The sequence below is a fragment of the Carassius auratus genome, unplaced genomic scaffold (assembly GCF_003368295.1).
Source record: "Carassius auratus strain Wakin unplaced genomic scaffold, ASM336829v1 scaf_tig00020109, whole genome shotgun sequence".
Taxonomy (NCBI): Eukaryota; Metazoa; Chordata; class Actinopteri; order Cypriniformes; family Cyprinidae; genus Carassius; species Carassius auratus.
This window is the reverse complement of record NW_020525006.1, coordinates 81879-106362: the sequence shown is the minus strand read 5'-3', so window position 1 is coordinate 106362 and position 24484 is coordinate 81879. Positions and strand designations below refer to the sequence as shown.

The following is a 24484-nucleotide window of genomic DNA, read 5'->3' as shown; positions in this document are numbered from 1 at the left end:
TGTCTATGTGGACTTTTCTCAAACCCTGGCACATTATATTCATCTGATCTCAGTGTTTTTCTCCACCCACGAGCAGGTCAGTTAAGTCATTAACAGTTTAGACTCGAAGCTGTTTTTGTGTACTATTGCAGAAGGCCAGCATTATTCATGTCAAATGAAAGGTCTTTAGCAAATGTAAGGCTGGCAAATCTATGAACAGTCACCGCATCATACAAGCTTTTATTGATAAATATACTTTAAGAAGGGAGAGTGGAAATCAACAACAACAATAATAATAACACAAATAAAAATAAGCCTAATTTTTTGTTGTGCCTATGCGCTGAAGTTTGCGGGGGGGAAAAAGTACCTTCAACTACTTACCCATCTCCTCAAAAGCTTGTTTTTCATCAGAAATGTTTCTAAAAGGATAATTAAAGTCTAATACTATATACTTAGCACATCTGTGGGCATTCTCACTTTTTGTTTTTATAGAAGAACAGATGGTTGGGCATTCAGGAAAGTGGGACAGGCCAAATATAGACATCAGCAGTAAATCATCATCAACAACATGCTGCTGAATCACTATAGAGACTCTCACAGTTTATAAATAATGGCAATACTGCCAATAGAGCCATATAGGAGGGAAGAAATAGTTTTCAACACCCCCAGAGCTGACTGAAAACAGTATGCTAGGATCACAGAATCTCTGACCACTCATGCATGGCATAGCATCAAGTATAAACTGTAAAACAAAACACACAGAACATGAACCATTAGATTAAGGAAGCAGAGACTCGGCTGCTAAGGGAATCTTTTTTATTTCATATAATTCACAAGGTAGCGACCCCCAGCAGGGCATGAAGAACAAATACCAAATACTCTCTATTCACATTCAGGAGCATGTCAAGAAAACAAATTACAACACAACACATGATACAGATATTCTCTTAAGGGGCAACTTATTTTAAAATGCACTTAATAAGATGTTGGATATACAGAAACTAAAAAAAAGATGTTTATTAATTTAAAAATGCTGTGTAATTATCTTTATTTTCTTTGTTTCTTTGTATTGTTTGTGTGGAATCAAGAGAGGAGAAATGTTGGGTGACCAATTACTTTGGTTCCATACTTCTGCTACAGTGCTCAAAAGACTAATGTTACACGCTACACCCATTTCCTACAGCTGTTTCAATTCCAGCTCACCATATTCAGTCGAAACGTACATTTTGAATTCCTGCAAATGCATTTGTAAGAGCAGCTTTCCTGCTAAGCCTAGCACGTAAGAAGGAGGTCAGTTTAAACTACAGGACTCGTTCAGTTTCTAAGCCAAACTATGTAAGGGAATTCACAATAAACATTACAAATGAACCCGAAGGCAACAAACACTCATTGTAATTGCTTTCCCATTCTATTAATAGAGCTAAAGGGGTAAATCACAGTAAAACATGTCACGGTCATATCTTACCCTTTTTGTTGTTGTTGTTGTTGTTGTTCCTTTGAAATTATAATTTGCATAGGAAGGAAGAATCCCTATTTCTGTACCATTAAGATTATTTGCATTGTGACATTATTTTTATGACAATTAAGTACATTTTGATTTAAGTAATGTTCTCAACCCATTTTATTTTTGTATTGTATTTACTGCACAAGTAAAACATTTTATGTAGCAATGCAAAAATTCATAGTGGTTGCTTTCATAATGGACACTTCGTTTTCTTTCTGCAAAATATAATAGCTTACTTTTCCTCTTGGCTTTGTGGTGAAATAATGACCCCGACAGGCTTTGTGAGATTCACCCAAAGAGAGACTTCAGATATTTTCTTAAGGGGTAAATCAGCTAGAAAAGAATTAAGATGATAAAGTCTAAACAAATATAACATGGTGTATGTGGACCATAACCATCTCAAATAGTTTGCATAACAAAAAGAAAGGACAGGGACTGGTCATCATGTCACAAAATATCATATCTTTAAGAACTTTAAGACAAAGTTGTTTGCAGAAAACATGGCTTGGAAACTTCTTAGTACATATATTAGATTTATAGTATTTACATACGATACACGAGTCCTCCATATAGACTCCACTGTTAAAGGCCAGGACGTCACCTGGATAATTGCATTAACGTCATGCAGTATTTATCAGGCCCTTTACATCCCTGTTACCTTCATGGAATGTCAGTCATTGTAACGATATGCAGTTAAAGGGGTATTTACCTCTTGTCAAAGACAGACTGAACATCACTTCCTTCATTCTTAGAGTGTGTATTAGAGCATAAGCTTGTGTGTACCTCCTAAATAAACCACAGGCACGGGCAGCAGAACAATCAGGATGTCAAATCCCCCATTAGGCATCTGTTATCTGCCCATCAGCCTCTGAAAATCAAAAACAAGTGGCTTTCACATGTATACCATGCCAGTAAGGGACCATGTAAACAATTTGTCTGAACACAATGTCCTTATCAGTATACAGATTTTCTTTTTAGAAACCAGAGTGCGTTCAGGCAAGACCTAAATCCTGATGATGCGTTGGATGCATTTGCATTAGCCAGCACTTCATCTGTGGGTGGGTTCAGAGAAAGCGTAAGGGCACAGACCCGATCTTCAACCTCAGTGTGCTCATGCTAGGACTGTTGACTGCTGTCCTTTCCTCACGAGCAGTTTGTGATCTTCAGATCTTTAGTTTGGTTCTTCTGAGATGATCACACATCTCTGATAAGACTCCACATTCACAAACGCACAAATAAACACACAGTACTATTTATTCCGTAGATTGAGGCACAAAGTTTAGAGGCGTCAACTCAAACGTCAGTCTAACACCGGTCATCCTCATCAGTGTCACTGAGAAGCTCACAGCCTGATGTCCCCGATGCGGCTTGTGCTAGTCGTTTACGGAAATGTCCGTTAGGCACCTGCCAGGTGTGACGTAGTTGTGGAGCAGAGCTGATGGTGTTGGAGCATCCCAGACTGGTGGCCATGGCCGCCTCAAAAGTGAGAGTGTCCTCTACACCACTTGAGTCTGGAGTGTTAACATCCTCCTGCAGTGACAGGTATTGCTCCGAGATGTAGCGTTGAGGGGTAGAGTGGGCCATGGCAGTGCCCTGCCTGGTCCTGGTTGGACCCTTCTCTTCCTCTGTGGGCAGTGCCCGTGACCGTGCCTCTCCTTGTGTCTGATGGGCACGGCACACTAACGGAGAGTAGGAGATGTGGGGCCGAGGCCGAGAAGGTGTCTGTGGGAGTTGACGGCGCCCTCGGGGCGTCCCTGAATCAGAAGTGGGTGGAATTGGGCTGCCTGAACCATTTCCCTATAGACATAATAAGAGATGGGGAAATGATTGTGGGTTAATAAAGAGGGAGAGAGAGAGAATGAGAAAACAATGAGGTGATGGAAGGGAAAAAAATGCTTAAGTAGATGGTATGTACACTTCAATGTACATTAATGTTCAAAAGTTAAAACATTTGTTAAAACAAAGTTGTGCTTCTTAATATTTTTTGTGGAAACCATGATGCATTTCAGAATTGTTTTATAGGAAGTTCAAAAGAACTGCATTTATTTGAAATAGAAATCTTTTGCAACATGTTTTACTTTCACAATTTCATTTTAGCAATAATAATAAAAAAGACTAAATGTTCTGGCAGGTCTGAGACATGTCATGCACATGTGTTTGTCTCCTCACCTGTCTGAGGGTCGTGTGTTTCCTGCCCTCACTTGGCGATCGAGAGTGGCGTCTCTCCTGGGACCGACTCCTTTCCTCTGAGTTGCAGCGAGACACGTCTGGAGACAGCAGGTGTCTTCGCTCTTTAGACCGTCCTCTCTCTTTGTCCACTGGCTCCCGCAGGTTTGACCTGACAGCTGCACATGCACAAACATAAGCACATGTTAAGACAAGCGCAGACAAAACACACACACACAAATGTGGCCAAGGCCTGGGCATCTTCATAAACATATATCAATCCGATATCAATCCTAGTCCTGGGGTCCCACTCCTCTGCACATGTTGTATGTCTATCTTTAATTATGGAGCATCCACTTGATGAGCTGATGATCTGAATCAAGTGTGTTAAATAAGGGAGAGACCCCAAAGGACAGGATAGAAACATTCTGTCTGAAACATTCTTTTTTCCTGCAATTCAAATCATTTTTGTGCAATTCTCCTCTATGAGCACTACACTTTTCACAAACACTGCAGTATGTACATAATCTCACAAAAGACTCAGTTATATGTGTGTTTACATGCTCATGCACTACAAATAATCTAAATAGTCTATATATTTTTCTTTTTCAGTCTATGTATAGGTAAAGATTTATATATATAGTCAAAATCTGTCAGTAGGTTAGTTGTGTATAGGTTTATACTGTTTTACTAAATTGTTGTATATTTGTATTTATATAGCACTATGGTCCTGTGAGGCATGACATTTCATTCAACTGTATGTGCACACATGTAGCGGAATGACTATAAAGCTCAACTTGAACTTGAAAACCACTGCTGTAGACTTGTATTATGTTTTTCGATTTTAGTATTGACTTGCTACTAAAGAGCTTATGCTTTTGACATCCCTACTGGAAACTGACCTCTAAAGCTTCTTTGCCTGGGTCTTTCCAGTCGGTCTGGGCTCACCCTCTCCAGAGAGAACTCTTCCTGCCAGTCACCATTCACACACTGATCACCGATCGTGGAGAATGAGCGCTTTATCAGTTTACTCTCTGAAGACACCTGCTATACATCCACAAAACACAAAAAGACAAAGAGAACAAACAAAAGACGCAGACAAACCCAAGAGCACACATCAACAAACAGAACACAAAAACAAATTAATGTTATGCTGTAAGATTGGCACACTCTATCTTTGAAACCGTACAAAGTGACATTGCACTAAAAAATGCAAATGAAATGAGTTTCTATATATATATATATATATATATATATATATATATATATAAAAATTCTGAACTGAGCTCTAGCAAAGGCAACCACAACCTCCTTACATTCCCTGCTGGATATCAATATTTATATTACTTTTATATTTATTAAAATATACATATATTTTTTTACATAATCATATATAGACACCTACACAGACTAGAATATTGCCATTATTCATATTTTAAACACTGTGATTGCATACTACTATTTTCAGAGATATCGCTACATAAACACATTACCAAAACGATTCAGAAGATGCTTTTAGTTTGATTTTCCAGCAGGGTTAGACATTACATTGCCACCAAATCACAAACTACACCTTTCTACTCAGTTTCCATTCCTTCTTTGGAATCAACACCAATGCTAATGCTAACCACAGAGCAGATTTAGACAGAGCATCTAGTTATCGCTAGGCTAGGCTAACACAGGTAGTACCTGTGGCTCTACTGCCAGGCGAGGCATGGAAGAGGCTCGGATAGAGACGCCTCTCCCTGGCACTTGCAGAGGATCGGCCTGCATGCTAGTGGGGTACAGCAAACTGTTCAATTCTTTGTACTCTGGCACCTATGCAGTTAGAAAGAGAAAAAATGGGGAGGAGGGAGAGACATTCAGTCCTTACTTAAAAAAGAAATGTAAATTACACTTTGCAGCTGTAAAATCCCATTCACACCAAGAGCGATTACAATATCTATAACGATTTATACAATATTTAACAAAACTATATTTGCATCCACACCACCAAACGTTAAGATAATGTTCTGTGCACCTGCTTGGATACCTGAGATAATATTATGTTTTCATGTTACCCTGTTTGCTGTGTATAGCTTCTCTGCAAGATCTTCTGCTATTTTAAATGTGCAAGCTCTTTAAATTGGCATGAAGACTGATCAGCTGCTAGTGTTTTACCATTTATCAGCTATAAAAAATAATTCTGATCCTGATCACAACGATTTTGTTTTCCATGTATCATTATTGTTATAACTGTGGTGTGAAGTCTGCTATTCTCCTAAATTTAGAATGATTTTTAGAACTTTATAGTCATAGTTATCCTTGTTGTTCTTGGTGTGAATGGGCCTTCAATATAATCGCACCAAGTGTGTCATTGTTAGGAGTGGACACAGAATAGAAATGCAAGGTTATGTACTAAAGTCAAAATAACCTGACAAATGTTATACTCCTTTTTTAGGAGCAGGTATTTATTTAAAGTTAAGAAAAGCATGCATTTATACCCAAAAATGTCATAGAGAAATAGTAAAGTGACAAGAGTGAAGCATCATAAGCACAACATAGAGCAGATATGCAAAAGCAACTCAAAGGGGGTGTAGACATTTTCAAAGCAGAAGCCAAACATATTGGGCATACACACAAGGGCTCTAGCACAAAAAGAGTTTCAAACATAAACCAACTTAAAAAACCCTTAAGGTATCTAGTGTTATATTACAGTTCAGAGCAGAGAGGCAAAGAAAAAGCAACCAGGAGGGGTAGAAAATAAGAGTACAAACAAGATCACAGAAAGATATCTAAGCTTGTGTATAACTGTTCACTGGTTATAGAAGTGCTGGAAGTCATCTGGACCTATAGCAGTCTAACCTTGAGAAACCACATCTATACACCCTTCCAAACTTTAAAAGCAGCTCTCTGAAATTTCTCCCTTTACAAGGCAACAACGCAAATGATACAGAAATGGCAATAAAGCTGCAAATGTGAAAAGAAAATGCATGAGGAAAAGTAGAAGCATCATGGATGATTGTGAATCAGGGAGGGGATGTACATGCAGATGACTTCCTGATAGATTTGATATCAATCCAATCAGAAGGCCTGTTTCTGAGTGCCTCTATGGAAACCAATTTCCGCAACATAAGAAAACAAAAATCATGCTAATAATAAATAATAATCTCATAATTATTATTTACCAAAGGATGACTTCTCTTTCTCTCAGGTGGTGGAAAAGGGCTTCCGAGTGACTATTCAGTCATTTACACAGTGTAAATAGAAGTTAAAATGTGGACCGTATCAATCACACGGTCACTGTCACTTCATAAAAATATTAAGCAAAAAAAAAAAAAAAAGAAAAAAAAAATCCTTTGTAATCATGTAAACTTTCTATCAGATTTTAAAAATGAACCTACTCTCTTACTAAACCATTGCAAGAAATCTTTAGAAGGAGATATCAAAAGTTGGAGTTTTGTGATTCTTAGCTTCAGCTTCATCTTTATGTTGAAATAAAAATGTAGCACATAACTGACAACGGACAGTTTAATTAACAATTGAATTAATAATTAAACTGTCCCAGAGTCCAAAAAAATCTGCTTATACCAATGTTTTATTTTATTATTTTATTTTTTTTACGATTTCCTTTCTGTTCTGTAAAGACTGTATAGAACAGACTGTAGAGACACAAATACGAACTATCAAACCAGGCCAGAGTAAAATTGTAGTGACTTATATATGCATATACAGTCTCTGACGTGTCCTACTTTTAATTTTACTTTCATTTGTGTGGGACTACTTCTTTAATTCCTTGTATAAACTAAGATACCAAATTCACCAACATCACAAGGATAAAACATTTTTTACTGACTAGGCACTGCGAATTGCAATCTGTGCTTTGCAAATCACATCTCGAATTAGACTCTGAAAAATTTGTTCTACTTTTCTATTTCTACTTTTAAAACGGAACAGTGTCTGGCTGTGTGGTATTCAGACCGTGTCATTGTTTGCATCAGTTTTCCAACCTGAATTATTCATAAATTATTAAATATTGAGAATGAGCCCGAATTCACATACAGTTCGAGAATTTTAAATAGATTGTGAATCTGAATGTTGTTTCACAAAACATAAAGTAGATGTCAGGCATTTCATTCACATATATAAAATAATGAATAAAACACCTCATGCAAGACATGTCAGGGCATACTGTGTTAGTATGTCTGAGATGAGATGTATTTCTTTGTGTGTTTAGTTTTTCCTACCATACTCTGAAGGTGATACTGGTGTTGGTATTCATCCCTCTCTTCCATGCTGTCTTGGACAAAGGGTTGCATGAAGACGTCTTGGGGTGATAAGGGACTCGGTCCTACAAACCCAGCTCTACTCCTGAGGAAACAACAGAGAAACTTGTAAATTATGCTCATGTTGGCTTACCTTACAAATGCATCTACAAACAAGGTACAAACTGATCAGGGTTATTATTAACCCTAACCCTATAAACTAAAACATTGTCACTACTTAAAATAAATATTAATTGAAATTTATTTAAGCTAGTTGCCAAAGCAACATTTCTCATTTTCATTTAGTACTGAAACAACTAAAACTACATAAACTAAAACTCAGTAAAAACTATACAGATATAAAAAAATAAACAAATAAAAATGACAAAATCAACAAAAATATTAACAGAAGCCTATATTATTATATCAATGATACTTAACATTGCAAACAGTTACATGGTGGATGTACTATAAGTACACACACACACAGCAGGTAAAATTACAGGGCAGACCTTGCACAGTTTGACAGGAATGGCAGAGCTTTGGCACTGCAGAGAATGTCCTGTGGCAGTGAAGATGCATCCATGCGCTGGAACATCGGTGCATGTTTCTGCAAGAGAACATTAGATGATCAGCACAAGTAAACCAAAAACAGTACATCTTTCCAGCTTTATGACATTAGCACTTCAAATTGAGATATGAAGGTTTTTATGGTATGTGTCTTCAGTAAAATGAACAGCATTCTATACAGTTAGATGGCAATGTTGCATTTACAAGCTGATTCAATAGGCGTGAGGTTGTTAGTCAACTAGTCTTTAAATCTGAAGTTCTAGTAGAGTTAAAAGACATCTTTACCTGTTCCTCAAGCTGTTGACGGAGCTTCTTAGCTTTGTTTTGCTTGTAGTAGTCCATGATCATCATGGCTGCATAAATCTTCCCAATGGTCATATCACTGGCTGGAAGAAAGATTTGTTTGTTGTAGAAAAAACTAAGATTTCTATGCCGGCTGCAAATTACACTCACTTTCAAGGGAGTCAGTGGGCACCCCTAGTGTTCAACAATAGTACCACAAGCAAAACTATCAAGACCAAGTTTAATTATACTAGAAACATTTTAATAATACACTATCAGAACAGTAAGAAAAAAAAATCTCATTCAGATCGCTCACCTTTATGTATGGGTACTAGCAGATCAAGAGATTTCTGGGAGAGGTTTGGCCAGATGACACTGATTTCCTTCTGCAATTCTATGTCCATCTGACCCCTGTCCTCACCCCCTGTTACAAAAAGACCATTTAACTAATATTATTGTAAAGGAAAATCAGAGGAAGTTTGATTTTTTACAAAACTGAATATTATCCGTGGTGCCAACCTTGAGCGATTTTAATGTCCAGTGCAGTGCGTATCAGGGCCATAAGAGTGGAGGTGAAGTGGACGGACATGTCCTCATCCACTGGCATGTTCATCAGAACCAACCGCTGAGAGAAAGTCACCATGAGGACAAAAGACACATTAAATACAAGGACTGCAAAGCTAAGGAGTGAGCATGTTTTTAAAATAGCAATCTAATAGTCATCTACGTTTAGTTGTCCTTAAATTTTTACAGTTAATACCAAGAAGACGTCACAACATCACACATTCATGCACACAGTTGAAACACATATACTGGATGGAGACAGAGCAGAGATTTATGCACAGAAATTGGAAAAGGATCCCACTTTATGAATATGCCCTTTGCAATTTTTTTTTAACACTGGACTAAATATTAGGATAATGACAGCCTTTTGAGGATGCTAAGGTGACATATTCAAATAAAGTATAATTGGTGGATATACAGGGACTTTACAGTAGGATGATTAAGAGACAATGACAAAGAATAAAATCACTGATCTTCTACAAATAATAATATAGATATATGTATTGCAATTATTTGACATAAGGTGGCCCTAAAACACTTAAGTTACTCAAAATGGAACTAGATAGAAAACAACCAAGTGCAAACGTTTAGCTAACTTGTGTTTCACAAATCATGCTCACTTGGTTCAATATGCTTTTACATAATGCATAGATACAGTATTCACATTGTTTAAAGTTTGACTTAAGTGTCCAAATACATCTTCGGGACACTTTAACTACAGCCTTGAGCTTGAGCCTCTTGAAAACAAGCAGACTTCATTCAAATCATAATACTGCAGACTACCTTATACGCCACTTTGGAGGGGCATTTCTTGCCCAGGCCAAGCGGTGGCGACATGCAGGTCAGCATCTCGTACATATCAGTGTAATGAATACGACCACTAGGAGGGGGCAGTCACCAGGGGCAATGTGATGAAGAAGAGGAGGAGGAGGAAGAATTGGGCATTTCCACGGAACGAGGGAGGAGAGGAAGATTAGCGTAGAGGAAAAAGGAAACAGATTGAAGACGAAGGAAGAGAGAGGAAAGGGAAGGTTATTTTAATGTGTTTCATACTTAAAATAAAAACTGTAAAAAAGGGAAACAGATTAAACATAGAGTTGAGGTCAGGTGGAGGTCTTTCTATGCAATGCTGGCATAGAAGAGGCTAAAGGAGAGAAAATATTAAAACAGCCAAAGATCTGATGAGTCAAGCAGGTGGATCTGAGGATTTGACTGGTTGTATTGAAAAGAAAGCAATGCTATTAAAATACATTAACCCACGAGGGGCATTGTGCTCAGAGCCAGAAATGAACAAATGGCAGCAAAGTTCAATTTTGTGGAAGCAAAAAAAAAATATATATATATGTATATGTGTGTATATAATATAAATGCATAGATTAAAAAAAACATAAAAATACAGGCAAACAGAACTGTGATTAAATATAATATTTTTATATAATGTGTATTAAATATAATATTTAATTATATAATTCTAATTCAAAATATAAATCGGTAACATGTTTTTAATATGAATAATTATTTATAAAAAGTATGCCCTCATAAGGTAAAAACTTCCAAGTAGCAAATATTTCCCCTTTAAAAATATTAAACTAATTTCTGCCACCATGGTAGGTCAGGGAAGAAATTAGCACAATGTTCTTTTGATTTATAAACAGGTGAGGCAATGGCGAACATGAAGATCTGCCACGTGTTCACCATGAGGAGTCTCCTCTAACCTAAAACCCACATTTATGGAATAATGTTCAATAAAAGCCCCAAATCCAATTCAGACACAGAGAGACTGAATCCCCACTTAACATCCATTGGCAGTGTTAGATATTATCTAATGGAGTTCACTGATGGATGGCTCTTAGTGTCATTAACTGCAGCAGTTATTCACACTTCAGGAGCGGGACACGGGCCAAAGGGATGAGCTGTCTCTCTGTGCACTGAGCTCTTGTCTCTGCCAGTCTTTGACCTGGTGGAAAGTACTAGAGTAGATCACAGGAACAAGAGGGGGTGAGGGGTGTTAGCTAGTGAAGCTGTGGGGAATGACAAAAGGAGAGGAGGAGAGAGGCAGAAGGGAAGTTTTTTCATGGGTGAGCCAAACCTTGCACGCCACCCTGTAGGGGCAATTCTTTCCAAAGCCCAGAGGAGGTGATATTGTGCGTACTACTTTGTACATCTCCTTATAGTGTAGTTTTCCACTGGAGAAGGAAATACTTTCCATTAACAGTAAATTAGACAACTTCAAGATACATGCAGTGGGAGTGGTTATTTTTCATGAAACACACTTTAAAGGGTTCATACCATACATTAGTGAAGTTTTTTTTTTTGTTTTACATCCTTTCTCTGAGTCTTAGAATCAAATTGTTGTCATTTTGCTGCTTTAATTTTGAAAGTTAGTGGTCAAATGACCATTTTCTGCAGCTTAGTGTCATTAAATGAGGTCTGAATTCAGCAACAGTTTGCTTTCTTAGTGTAATTAACTTTTTAATCTCAAAAGACCAAACAAGAGGAAAAAAAAAAGTAAAAAAGAAATATTCATCACGATACGACCCCTTTAAGTAATCCTGCAAGGTTTCAAATAAGAGTAAAGAAAGAAATAGCATATGCAAGAAAATATGAATCTAGCAAATTACAGTATGTGTTTGTATTGCATTTGCATGTGATCAACTGAAAGGCCCATGGAATCTCTCACCATGCTGCACGGTCATACTCTCCCCAGATCCGTACAAACTCATCCAAGTGGTGAGGACCCAGAATGGACGAATCACGTGTCAGGTACTCAAAATTATCCATGATCACGGCCACAAACAGATTTAGCATCTGAAAGAGAATTAGAGATGTGAAAATAGAGACAGAGAAACAGATAGAAAAGCAGAAAGGTATTGAGTGAGGATGAGACTGTTAAGCAGTGGCGCATATTCATATTTTCAATTACAAGTTGCATTTTATTATTATTATTATGTTTTTTTTCTGTGTTTTTATTTTCCATTTTAAAATCTTGCCATATATATTCTATGTGCCAAAAATGAATTTGGTGTGAATAGATCTTAAGTGTGTGGGTTTTTTAATGTAGAGGTTTGTAATGCTATGTATTTGTGTCATTAAAATGAATTTACTCTCACCAGAAAAGAACTGAAGAAGATGAAGGAGACAAAGTAGAAGTATGCAAATTCTGTACCACAATCTTTTTTCTCAGTTGTCGTTGAGTTGTTGAGTGATTCGTCTTTTTCACAGTCCTTCTCTCCTAAACATGATAACATGATTTCTTGCCATGACTCACCTGTTGCACTCCTAAACAGACACACACACACACACACACACATATATATGTATATCATAAATTAAGTCACATTTATTAATGTCCAAAGGGTGGATTGCTTTATTAGTAAAATAATTGACACCATAACATGTTGCATCCGTTTTTGTTTTGTTTTTTGTTTTACAACAAACAAAGAAGATAATCTTACCTAAACAACAGCATAAGAGCACCAAAAAATGACCTAAAGTTATTGTGTTCGTTGATTTGGCTTTTTGGATTTAGCTTGATGTTGCCAAATACCTTTAATGAAATTACAAACACATAAAAGGTGTCTGTTAAATTTCCAGGCTTATCGAGGTACAGTAATATAAATAGTGGCAAAGAAACAAAGGAAGATACAGAGAGAAGAAAGATGGAAACAGACAGTCTGGGGACCAAGAAAACCTTTACCTGCATGCCAATGATGGCATAGATGAAAAACAGCATGGCGATTAGCAGACAGACATATGGAAGAGCCTGCAAGACAAATCTCATGTTAAGTACTAAACTCAAAAATTAATATGTTATTATATTTACATTTCCTAATGAAAAAATAAATAAATAAATAATTAAATACAGTTTGAAACATAGATGGAATGGTTCTCTTTCCATTAATAAACTATGTTACCCAGATGCTTGATGAAGACCGATCATTATTCAATAATATGCAGATATTACAATTACATAATTGCTGGTAGTTACTGAATAGCAAGAACAAAAGTACAAAGCTTACCAAAAAAGAAAACACATTACAGTTATTATTTACAAAACAAATGTTTCATGGTTTAAAGTGGAAGTAACATTTTTTTTAAAACCAATGCAGTGCAAAGCTTTGATGAACTTTTTATGTAACTGTTGAAACAACATTATGAGAACTCTTAATCTATTCTGTGAAAGAAAATATTTTATATTAAGTGGCTTTTGTTCAAATAAAAGCAAAAATAATGTTAAGAAGATAAATACAAAAAGGAATAAGGCATTTCAATGTAGTGCTCCTGCTGTAAAAGCCATGTCTGACCTTGAAGGACTGGACAAAAGTCCAGAGCAGAATACGAATGGTGTAGCCCTGACGCAGAAGCTTAATCAGCCGAGCTGCCCGGAATAACTTCAGGAAGCCCATATTAAAACCCTGCAAACCAATCAGAACACAGAAGTGATTGTTTGTGCAAATAAATACAGGACAAAAACCAATCTGTTAATTAAGGTCATTGCTTATGGAAATAAATATTGTGTACACAGCAATCAAAACACAAAGAAGCTTGCTAAAAAGTAATTAGAATACAAACGTAATTGCAAACCACTACTGCCTACAAAGAACACTTACTGTATATGAGGCAGACTGATTTTTCTCTTTTATATACTGGACTTTGTCAACCACAATTTCAGTGATGCTTCCTAGAACTGTGATAAAGTCAAATATATTCCAAGTGTCTCTGAAATAATTCTGAAAGATATAAAGGTAAAAATGAATGCTAGTAATACATTTTGTTGTTATATATATATATATATATAAATACAGAAAGATATTATCATATTCCTAGTATACTTACCATAATTCCAAATGCCAGGATCTTGAGAACACATTCCACAGTGAAAATAACAGTGAATACAGTGTTGAGGTATTTTAGCGCATTGTCATAGCCTTCAATACGAGGATCATGATGCTGATAGAATGCAAAAAGAGAGACAAACATAAACTCCATGTACTTCTATGTGAATCACGTGACGATCAAGCATTTTGAATTTCCATTGACGCACCTCTTTCTCAATGGCTCTGTTAGAAAACCTACATATCTGCCTAACAAAGTCTTGACAAACACTAAGTATGGCAACAACTACAGTTGCAATCAAAATAATGAGATTTTTTTTTTTTTTTTTTTTTTTGAAGTGGAGTGTTCCTTTAAAACTTTCAAATATTTCTTAAGAGGTATTCAAACTTCTTAAGACCTAATTATAAAACAGACATTCCTTTTCTACTAATGTCACTTAGGTCATGCAGGCTTGCAGATAATGTTAAGCAACAGCCAAATAGCTATTTACAGTAAGCATCATTTTAGACATATTCAGGTCTAGAGACGTTTTATTGTTGAACACCCACATTTCACAAGCCAATTAAAATTTTGACGGATGTTTATATGCCAATTAAGCACTTTGAAAACTGAAAACTGAATGAATAAGTCAGACAGAGAGAAAAGAAACTGCTCACAGTTCAATGCTTAAAAATATCTGTGTTCTAATACTCTCTCTATGTTTCACTCTAGACAGACCACTGTAGACATGATGGCTAGTGGAGGCCGACCTCTAACACCAGGTGAAATTAATCACGAGAGATTTCAGGCTTAAACTAATGAGGAAATGTTAAATAGTAGATGGTGCTTAAGATCAATATTTAATAAGATGTGACTCATGACCGTCTGGTTTTCTAGCAGTATCACAGACCAGGGGTCACCAGAAGGGACTGAAAAACAGCTAAATCAACCCAATTTACTTGGACAAACGCACACACAGAGAAAGAGGTATATACTCACAATTTAATTTTCATAAAAACACCTAAAATAATAATATTTCCTTCCATTTCTGTCATTATATTTAAGGCATAATGTACAGTTACTGCAAGTAAACGCTTTCTACTTCAGCATACCTCAGCACAAAGTGGAGGGAGTGTTTTTGCATGACTATTAATAAAACAATTAATGAATAAATAAATAAACAAATAAACAGATCACAGTGCAGCAACAAAGTAATTCTTCCTTACCTTCATCATGAGAACAATGGTGTTAAGGGCTATCATCGTCAGTATGGTGTATTCAAATACGGGAGACACCACAAAGTGCCACAGTCGGTACTGTAAGGTCTCTCTGTTCTGAGGCATATAGCGAGTCAAAGGTTTGGCACAGATGGCAAAGTCGATACAAGCCCTCTAAGAGAGAAATATACAGTAAGAATGTTTGTCACACATTTGCAATTAACCTCACATAAGATTGCTTGCAACTTTGTGCAAGATTCAGGTCACAGTGTCTGAGAAAAAAAGCTAATAATACCAAAGAATGATTTCAGGTTCCTCTGACTTCCTAGTATGGACAAAAATACTATTAAAATCAATGGGACCCAAAACCGTTTGGTTACCAACGTCCTTCAAAATATAATCGCTTGTGTTCGGTAGAAGAATGAAATGCATTTAGATTTGTAAAGGCAAAAGGGTGAGTAAATTACAGATTTTTTGTAAAAAAAAAAATTTTGTGGACTGACATAAAATATATATATATATATATTGCAATTGATTAAAGAATTGCAATTAATTAGTTCAACATTTTTATTGATTGACTCCATAATATAAATAAACCTGAACATGCATGCATTAATCTAACCCAAAATGTAACTGATTTAACTTTGTTTTGACACTGTTCCTGGCGTAATTCTTTTTGAAGACTAGTAGGAAATAACGGATATCAAAGGGAAGGAAGTGCAGAAGTAGATTTATCTCTGAGTTTGCCATGAATGAAGATATATGTGCCAATTTCAGCAACATTAGCTTTGGGTTGATAATACACACACAGATATTTGGATGTCAAAATAATGTCTTGAATCTGGAGCCCTTCTCATTCAAAAGGTCCTTTGAGACTGCTGATATGAATAAAATTAATACACTGGCAGTGCGCTGATAAACATTCAACAGCAAAACACATAAGAACTTCAAGACTTTTCTTTATGTTGCCTCAAGTATATGCAATTGCTTCTATACACATACCTACACACATGCACTCAACTGGATTTGCAACATGAACATAAAAACAGGAACAATCACCTCGTTTTTCTCCAGACTGCACTCCTCCATCATTTTGTCACCCTGCTCTTGGAAGGTGATGATAATGAGAGCCACGAATATGTTGACGAAGAAGAAGGGGAACACCACAAAATAAATGACGTAAAAGATGGACATCTCCATTCTGTTTCCCTGACTGGGACCCCGGTCCTCCTCGGTCACATCCACAGAGTGCTGCAAAACTCTACAATACCAAACAAGTGTGTTTAAAGACAAAACTTTATACATTTATATATGATATGTAGTATTTGGGTACTTTTTGGCTGCCAAACGTTAGTGGAACATGTGAATAGTTATTGTGACAAACCACATTGTGATTACTCTGCTAGAACAGCGATTCTCAATTCCAGTCCTGGTGACCCTCTTCTCTGCACATTTTGTATGTCTCTCTTTGTTAACACACCTGATTCAGATAAGCAGCTAATTAAAAGTGAGGCCCGTGCATGAACTGTGTTCCGATTGACATGGTTCCTACACCGTGTTCATTGCTCCCCACTCCCTGAGCATGGGAAATCTGTTGAAGTTTACTTCACTTCGAAACATTCATTCATGGATTTGCGCTACGCAACGTCTTCACACACGGACAAGTGTGACGTCATATACCTTAGTAAATAAATAAAATGTAAATTCACGTCTCGCACACTTAAATGCACTTTGAATGGAACACCTGTCCGAACTTGAGAGGGGAGCTAACTTCATACACACACTAAAATCACTTATAGACTAGTTGGTTTAAAATCACAGCAACAAAAAAAAAAGGCTCAGAAAAGTGAAGTTAGTGCTCTAGCAACATTTGTTCAAACATGTCACCTGATTTGATATAAATTTAATGTAATGGGATACACACAAGTGTGACTTAAATGTGCTGCAAGCAATGATTTTTGGCATATCAGATACAACAAAAGGTTACAGCATATTTAAAACACTTATTTAAAACACTATTTAAAGATTGCTTATTAGTGTTTTTTCAGAAATCATACCTGCTTTATTTTTGTATGTATCACTGACAAATATGCATCAATTCTACCCCTTTTTGCCTTGTTGAGCATTCAGGTTTGTTGGCAATGTGTTATATGACTTGTCTTAAGGCTCCAACATACTCAAGACGAAGTTCTTTTTCGTTCTTCGTTTGTGGTAAAACGAAGTTTGAAATACATGTGCAGTGGTATACTGATATCGAATATATAGGACTCAATAGACAATTGAACCAAGTGAAGATTTCCTTGTGAAAGAAAGCGGAGCCTCAGCACACACCTCCTATCATGCAATAGTCACAGACCATTGGTAGTACGAAGATGTTTTGCAGCCTGAATTAACTTTTCCCAAGAGTTTGCTTTGGCAAGCCATTTTGAAAAATGTGTTTGTTTGAACTCAGAGGGAGTGTCGGCCACATTAAAAAAGGTTAACAGCTTAAGTCATTTGTTGATTAATGCGTATTAAAGATGCGAACCGTTTAAAACGATTCAGTTCGATTTGGTGAACTGAATCATTCGTTCGCGAACCGGATATCCTGCTGCTTTGATATCAACTCTCTCTCACAACAGACACGGAAGGCAATGCTGAATAAAGTCATAGTTTTTGCTATTTTTGGACCAAAATGTATTTTTGATGCTTCAAAAAATTCTAACCGACCCTCTGATGTCACATGGACTACTTTGATTATGTTTTTCTTACCTTTCTGGACATGGACAGTATACCGTACACACAGCTTCAATGGAGGGACTGAGAGCTCTCGGACTAAATCTAAATTATCTTAAACTGTGTTCCAAAGATAAACTGAGGTTTTACGGGTTTGAAACAACATGAGGGTAAGTATCAACTACATAAATTTGCTATCTGGGTGAACTAACCCTTTAACATAGTCACAACTGCTTGTTCTGATAGAGGAACTATTCACTGGTGATGTCAACCCACACATTCATTTTTATTTTTCATTTGTATTTTGGTGTGTTTAGTTAACTGAGCAGAGTTAGTAATTTTAAGTTGAAAAGAATGTCTGCAGCGATGTTTTTACAAAATATGCTTGCATTTCAGTTTTGATATGGAGCGGAGCCTTGCAGTAAAAAAGGTTGAGAAGCACTGCTCTAGAAGGTGAAAATGGGTGTTTCTGAATATGCAAATATAAGCACAGCTTCTAGAAAAGTTTAAGTATAATGATAATCTTCTTAAGGTGTTAATAAGTGTGTCAAAATGATACAGTGTGAAAACATATATAATAAAGTTGGCTCTTACTGCGGCCACCCTTCCCCAGTGGATACAGTGAAGAGAGTCAACAAAGCCCAGATGACGTTATCATAATGAAAATCACGTCTCTTCCACTCCCGTTTCTCCTTTTTCTTGTCTTTGTCATAGTCAATGTAGTAACCCCTATAAAACATTAAGAAAACATTTTCCAGATAATAAACAGTGAGGATTTTGTACTCCTAAAATGTAATTATTCTATTCATAGCAGCAAAGACATTTTCTAAAGTCTTCTTAGTTTTGAATAATATCTGAGCAGTTTTAAAATTGATTTTGGCATTACATTTAGAATTTATATTGCAGATGTAATGGACACCCACTTGCACTCGTCTTCTGTGTCCTTGGAACTGTCGGTACAGTAGTAAAATTTCCCTTTGAAAAGTTGCACTGCAATTACTGCAAATATGAACATAAAGAGCTTGTAGACAATGAGGATGTTGAAGACATTCTTTAGTGATGTGACCACACAGTCAAACACAGCCTGCAAATCAAAAGAAGAGAAAGAACAATGTGAGAGATGGACAATTTTATAATTTCTATTTAACTTTATTATTATATTGTTATTATATTATTATGTTATTATGTTGTAATTTTAGTACTTCAACTGTTTTGTGTTTAAATCTGCCTCTCACACTTTATCACTTTGCCTCTTTTTTCCACACATTGCTGGCTCTTTCTCCACCTCTTACACCACAAACCCAAGATATACACTCACACACACACACACACTCACACAGAGAGAAAGCTCTGTCAGACTGTGAGGACTGGGAACTAAAAATACTAATGCAGTCTTTTCACACATGGCAAAAGAGTTTCATCACCTTCCCTCCTATTTGTTCTTGTTCTGCTGCTTTGCTGACCACATTTGTCAAATAATCATTTTCAAATAATTCAATAATGAACAACGTAGATACACACATACTGTTCGACTAATCATGTATTCAACTAATTGCCTAATCCAGTAAAATCTTACAATTCAACAAAGATTTGTACCTACATACACACACACGCAGGGGTCAAAAAGATTTTCAAAAATCTTTATTTTTGAAAGAAACCTCTTATGGTCACCAGAGCTGAATTTATTTGATCAAAGTTACAGTAAAAACACATGATCCTTCAGAAATAATTCTACTATGCTCATTTGTTGCTCAAGAAACATCTCTTATTATTATCAATGTTTAAAAAAAGGAATGCTGCTTAATACTTTTGTGGAAACTGTGATCAGAATCAGAATCAGAAAAAGCTTTATAGGATTCTTTGATGAATAAATTAATATCTGAATAAAGCTATTGATGAACAGCTTTTTAGGATTCTTTGCTGAATAGGAAGTTAAAACAGCATTTATTTAAAATAGAAATCTTGTGGAACACTTTACTGTCATGTTTGATCAATTTAATGCATTCAAAAAAATACAAGTATTAATTTCTTTCAAAACAAACAAACAAACAAACAAACAAACAAACCTTTTGATCCCTGACTTTTGAACAGTTGTGTATTCCTTTCATGTTCACATACCTTGAGTTTGGGAAGTCTTTTAATAGTCTTAAGAGGCCTCAATACTCTAAGAACTCGGAGTGATTTGATGGTTTTAATGTCTCTTCCTGTGTTACTCCTGTATAGCATGAAAACATTTGTAACTAAACAATCAAAAAACTGTCCTATTTCTCACACACACACACACACACATTATTATTATATGGCGCAAAATCACTAGAGAATGTGTTTACCCCATCACATTCCTGCCAGATAACGTGAGCCACAGAGAAAAAATGAGAAACAGACAGGCATTCTGAATCAAAATGCTTCTCAATGAACAAACAAGTGTTTTACACTCACAACACAGTAAAGAGAGCATCAACTAACATCATTATTTGTTTTGCTCACATAAGTCATGTAGGTATCACACAGCATTAATGGAATTGGAAGATGAATAACAAAACATTTGAGCAATGCACCTAAAAAGCTTCATCCATATGTTTCAGCTTTAACAACAAAATGCAAAATTTCACTTGTTCATTCATCTGACTTACGTAAGAGCAAAGGCCACCAGAGCTCCCACCACGACTATGAAGTCCAGAATGTTCCACAGGTCACGGAAATAGGAGCCATCATGTAAGATCAAACCCTGCTCAATCATCTGAGAAAGATATGATAACAACATATCATTGACAATCCCATCTCCGATACCACAACTGAGGTACCCTTGAGCAAGGCACTGAACCCCCAACTGCTCTCTGGGCGCCACAGCAAAAAAATTCTGCCCACTGCTCTGGGTGTATGTTCATGGTGTGTGTGTTCACTGTGCGTGCACTTTGGATGGGATAAAGGCAGAGCACCAATTCCACGTATGGGTCACCAAACATGGCCACATCAATTTTAATTTAACATACAGTACAGACCAAAAGTTTGGACACACATTCTCATTCAAAGAGTTTTCTTTATTTTCATGACTATGAAAATTATAGAGTCACACTGAAGGCATCAAGGGCTATTTGACCAAGAAGGAGAGTGATGGGGTGCTGCGCCAGATGATCTGGCCTCCACAGTCACCGGACCTGAACCCAGTCGAGATGGTTTAGGGGTGAGCTGGACCGCTGACAGAAGGCAAAAGGGGCAACAAGTGCTAAGCATCTCTCGGGGAACTCCTTCAAGACTGTTGGAAGACCATTTCAGGTGACTACCTCTTGAAGCTCATCAAGAGAATGCCAAGAGTGTGCAAAGCAGTAATCAAAGCAAAAGGTGGCTACTTTGAAGAACCTAGAATATGGCATATTTTCAGTTGTTTCACACTTTTTTGTTATGTATATAATTCCATATATAATTCCACATTTGTTAATTCATAGTTTTGATGCCTTCAGTGTGACTCTACAATTTAAAGAAAACTCTTTGAAAGAGAAGGTGTGTCCAAACTTTTGTTCTGTACTGTATATATATATACACACACACACACACACACACACACAGTTTAATTTTGCAAACTGAGGAACATACATTAAAACCAGAACAATCCATGAACTTACCTTGATTATCATTTCAAATGTGAAGACACCAGTGAATACATAATCAAAATAGCGCAGCACCTATTACACATAAAGACAATAATCCAAAAAGCATTACAATGTCAGCATTAGCAAACACACAATTACAAGAGACTTAAGAGACATTAGCATCGCTTGCCATTGTCTGCTAAATTTGAACAAGCCAGAATGTTGATATTCTCATGATGGATCTACCCACAAAGTCACAGCACTAACATTACCCTCAATGTATAGATTTAAATACAAGTTTGTGCATTTCTAAAAGGGAAATAGGCTTCTTCTTCAGCATCTAAAACATAGTTTTTGTAATTCATTTACACAAACACAAGATCTCATCATCTATTACTGAAAGAGTCTTAGCATGTAATTAGCTGTGGTTTTCAACAGCTGCTGCACTGTCACTAGGGAAATTTAAAACCTTTTCTATTAGCTTGCAAAAAATGCCAAACATTTCAACACCAGCAGTGAGCAACATTATCAGAGCCAAAAAAACCTCAAACATCTGTCTACTGTGTATTTATTTATATTATAAAAAAATATTTGAAAGATTGTACATGGAAATAAATTATTTAATATTGTTTAACATTGTTATTATTTAATATACATATATTTAATTTGTAATGACGCTTGGGAGTTTTTAAATCAACATTTTTATATAAAATGTCCTATGTATGCATTATGACAAATGTTAGGTCAGAATTTAATTTTTTTCGGTGACAAATAATTTTTTCAAATCACAATATTCCATTAAGTATGTCATTTAATATGAAATATGAAATGAAACTTGCATGCATTATAAAAGTATTAGAAAATTACTGTTTACAGTAGTTTTAGATACAGCCTTTCATACTGCAGAACATGAGAATTACCCAGAAAAATTAATGACAACTAATGATGGATGATGGCTAAATTAACTAAGTTAACGATACTCATCAATTTATATAAGTTTCCTTAGAAGCACTTAATAAAATATAAATGCACTTCTAATTTAGACCATCTAAGAACTGTAGCAGAATTGTTTGCATATGGGTGTTGTATACACAATTTAAAAAAAATGGAGACACGGTAATGGGGGGGGTCTTACTTTGTTCCTGTCCGAATTAGTGTTGACAGGGTCTTCAGCAGCCAAGGAGATACTGCTGGCGGCGATCACAAGAAGGATTGACATCTCAAAATAACGAAGATTGACAATATAGTGGCAGGCCCTGCGGATCCTGTGAAAAAGATGTTAAATAGATCTAAAGTGATAAAATATTAATCAAATATAGAATACAGCTCTGGCTACATAAACATTCAGCCTTACGGGTTGCTGGGTTTGAAGATGAACATGCTGACAGATGGACGGGCTTCTGATGCATCTGGGGTTTCATCTTCTTTCTCTGGTTTTAAGGCCTCTATGTCTTTACTATTACCTGTAAAATCCATGTATATATTAGAAATTGGGAGCTTTTACATGATGGATCTTTATGTTTACTTCAACTTAGTATAACTCAGTAAAAGAAGAAAGCTGAGAGTTTGTTTCAGAAAAGTATTACAGACACTGGAGTGAAACTTCATTGGAAACTACCAGTTTTATATATTTTTTACATACGTACATGCATATATATATATATATATATATATATATATATATATATATATATATATATATATATATATATATATATATATATAAAATACAATTTTCTTATTTTTTTTTGTTATTTTTATGTTTATTTCAACTCAGTATGACTCATTAAATGAAGATAACTATGAGCTTGTTGCACAGTATTACTAATATAGTGATTGCATTGATATTATATAGGTTGAACATAATGTAGATATACTTATATGATATTAAATTAATATAATATTGAATTATATTAAGTAATATAGATCTCTTCTATAGAATGTATTGGAATATATAAAATAAATAATTCATTTGCTAAAAATCTTCATGAAAAAATGTAAGACTATAAATATAAGAACATAAGCTTTTTGAGCATTAGAAATACAATGGAGTCAAAGTCACAAGTCAAATCTAAGAAAGAAACTCATTGTGTGACTATTAGGCTTTAGCTTCACCAAAAAGAGCATGTTTATGGCCATGTCATTTCTAGTGCACAGTTTGGTTTTGGTCTCCTGTAGCTAGATCAGCACCAATCCAGCACTAACAACAGTCAGTCTAGCTGGTCTTATCAGTAGGGTCATCAGAGGTGCAGGGATGCTCAAACCTGTAATGGAGGTCAGCTCCATGGATAGCCGAGTGTCGGTGACCTCTGTCATGATGCTGGTGTTGAAGGAGGACTTCTCCTGATTCAAGCATCCGTGGTTGTTATTATCTGTCTCCAAAGTTACCTGTGGGGACTGCTGGAGTGTGCTGTCAGTGAGCTGTAGAGTTGCAGGTTCTGAGTCCTGAGGTGGTATTTTGCGGGGGGAATTGGTTGGTTTGGTTTCTGATGATTCAGAGTTGTCTGGTTTGTTCTGCCTGTTGAAGGGGAGAAAATATAGCAGAATTTCTTTCTCCAGTACTCCAACAAAGAATATCGTGTACTTGGCCAAAAAAAAATAAAAAAAATTGTTAGATACATTTGAAATTAATATAAAATGTCACCATGATGTGATGTGAATAGAGCTGTCCAGTCATGATTCTAACAAAGTTCTAATGGGTTTTGGAACAGCAGATTTTATTTATGAGTAAGATAGGTTCTGTGGTTAACATGACATTCATGTTTGTTTGGCATGGCAAAGCTGAATTTTCAGCAGCCATAACTCCAGTCTTCATCGCTTCTCTGAGAAACCACTTTC

General features: G+C 36.0%; 1 protein-coding gene across 7 annotated transcripts in view; it reads right to left on the bottom strand.

Annotated features, from left to right (window-relative positions):
- Nucleotides 1-789: 789 nt before the first annotated feature.
- The window catches only part of cacna1ea (calcium channel, voltage-dependent, R type, alpha 1E subunit a), a 100845-nt gene continuing 77150 nt past the window's right edge, over nucleotides 790-24484 (bottom strand). For 3 of the 7 annotated variants that reach the window (XM_026248973.1, XM_026248977.1, XM_026248974.1), the window contains 28 exons: nucleotides 23911-24164; nucleotides 23001-23109; nucleotides 22782-22911; nucleotides 21680-21739; nucleotides 20690-20796; nucleotides 20387-20398; nucleotides 20175-20271; nucleotides 18980-19140; nucleotides 18651-18785; nucleotides 16401-16602; nucleotides 15351-15515; nucleotides 14146-14259; nucleotides 13920-14039; nucleotides 13614-13724; nucleotides 13007-13072; nucleotides 12765-12856; nucleotides 12420-12588; nucleotides 11990-12117; nucleotides 10093-10189; nucleotides 9265-9370; nucleotides 9062-9169; nucleotides 8749-8849; nucleotides 8406-8503; nucleotides 7876-7999; nucleotides 5339-5467; nucleotides 4552-4696; nucleotides 3653-3828; nucleotides 790-3280 (listed from right to left, as the gene is read on the bottom strand). In XM_026248973.1, coding sequence (XP_026104758.1) covers nucleotides 2789-3280; nucleotides 3653-3828; nucleotides 4552-4696; nucleotides 5339-5467; nucleotides 7876-7999; nucleotides 8406-8503; nucleotides 8749-8849; nucleotides 9062-9169; nucleotides 9265-9370; nucleotides 10093-10189; nucleotides 11990-12117; nucleotides 12420-12588; nucleotides 12765-12856; nucleotides 13007-13072; nucleotides 13614-13724; nucleotides 13920-14039; nucleotides 14146-14259; nucleotides 15351-15515; nucleotides 16401-16602; nucleotides 18651-18785; nucleotides 18980-19140; nucleotides 20175-20271; nucleotides 20387-20398; nucleotides 20690-20796; nucleotides 21680-21739; nucleotides 22782-22911; nucleotides 23001-23109; nucleotides 23911-24164 — 3808 coding nt within the window. In that variant the 3' untranslated portion in view covers nucleotides 790-2788. Of the gene's footprint in view, nucleotides 3281-3652; nucleotides 3829-4551; nucleotides 4697-5338; nucleotides 5468-7875; nucleotides 8000-8405; nucleotides 8504-8748; nucleotides 8850-9061; nucleotides 9170-9264; nucleotides 9371-10092; nucleotides 10190-11398; nucleotides 11496-11989; nucleotides 12118-12419; nucleotides 12589-12764; nucleotides 12857-13006; nucleotides 13073-13613; nucleotides 13725-13919; nucleotides 14040-14145; nucleotides 14260-15350; nucleotides 15516-16400; nucleotides 16603-18650; nucleotides 18786-18979; nucleotides 19141-20174; nucleotides 20272-20386; nucleotides 20399-20689; nucleotides 20797-21679; nucleotides 21740-22781; nucleotides 22912-23000; nucleotides 23110-23910; nucleotides 24165-24484 lie in introns of all 7 variants that reach the window. The other 4 variants (XM_026248975.1, XM_026248978.1, XM_026248976.1 and 1 more) reach the window with 4 other exon arrangements.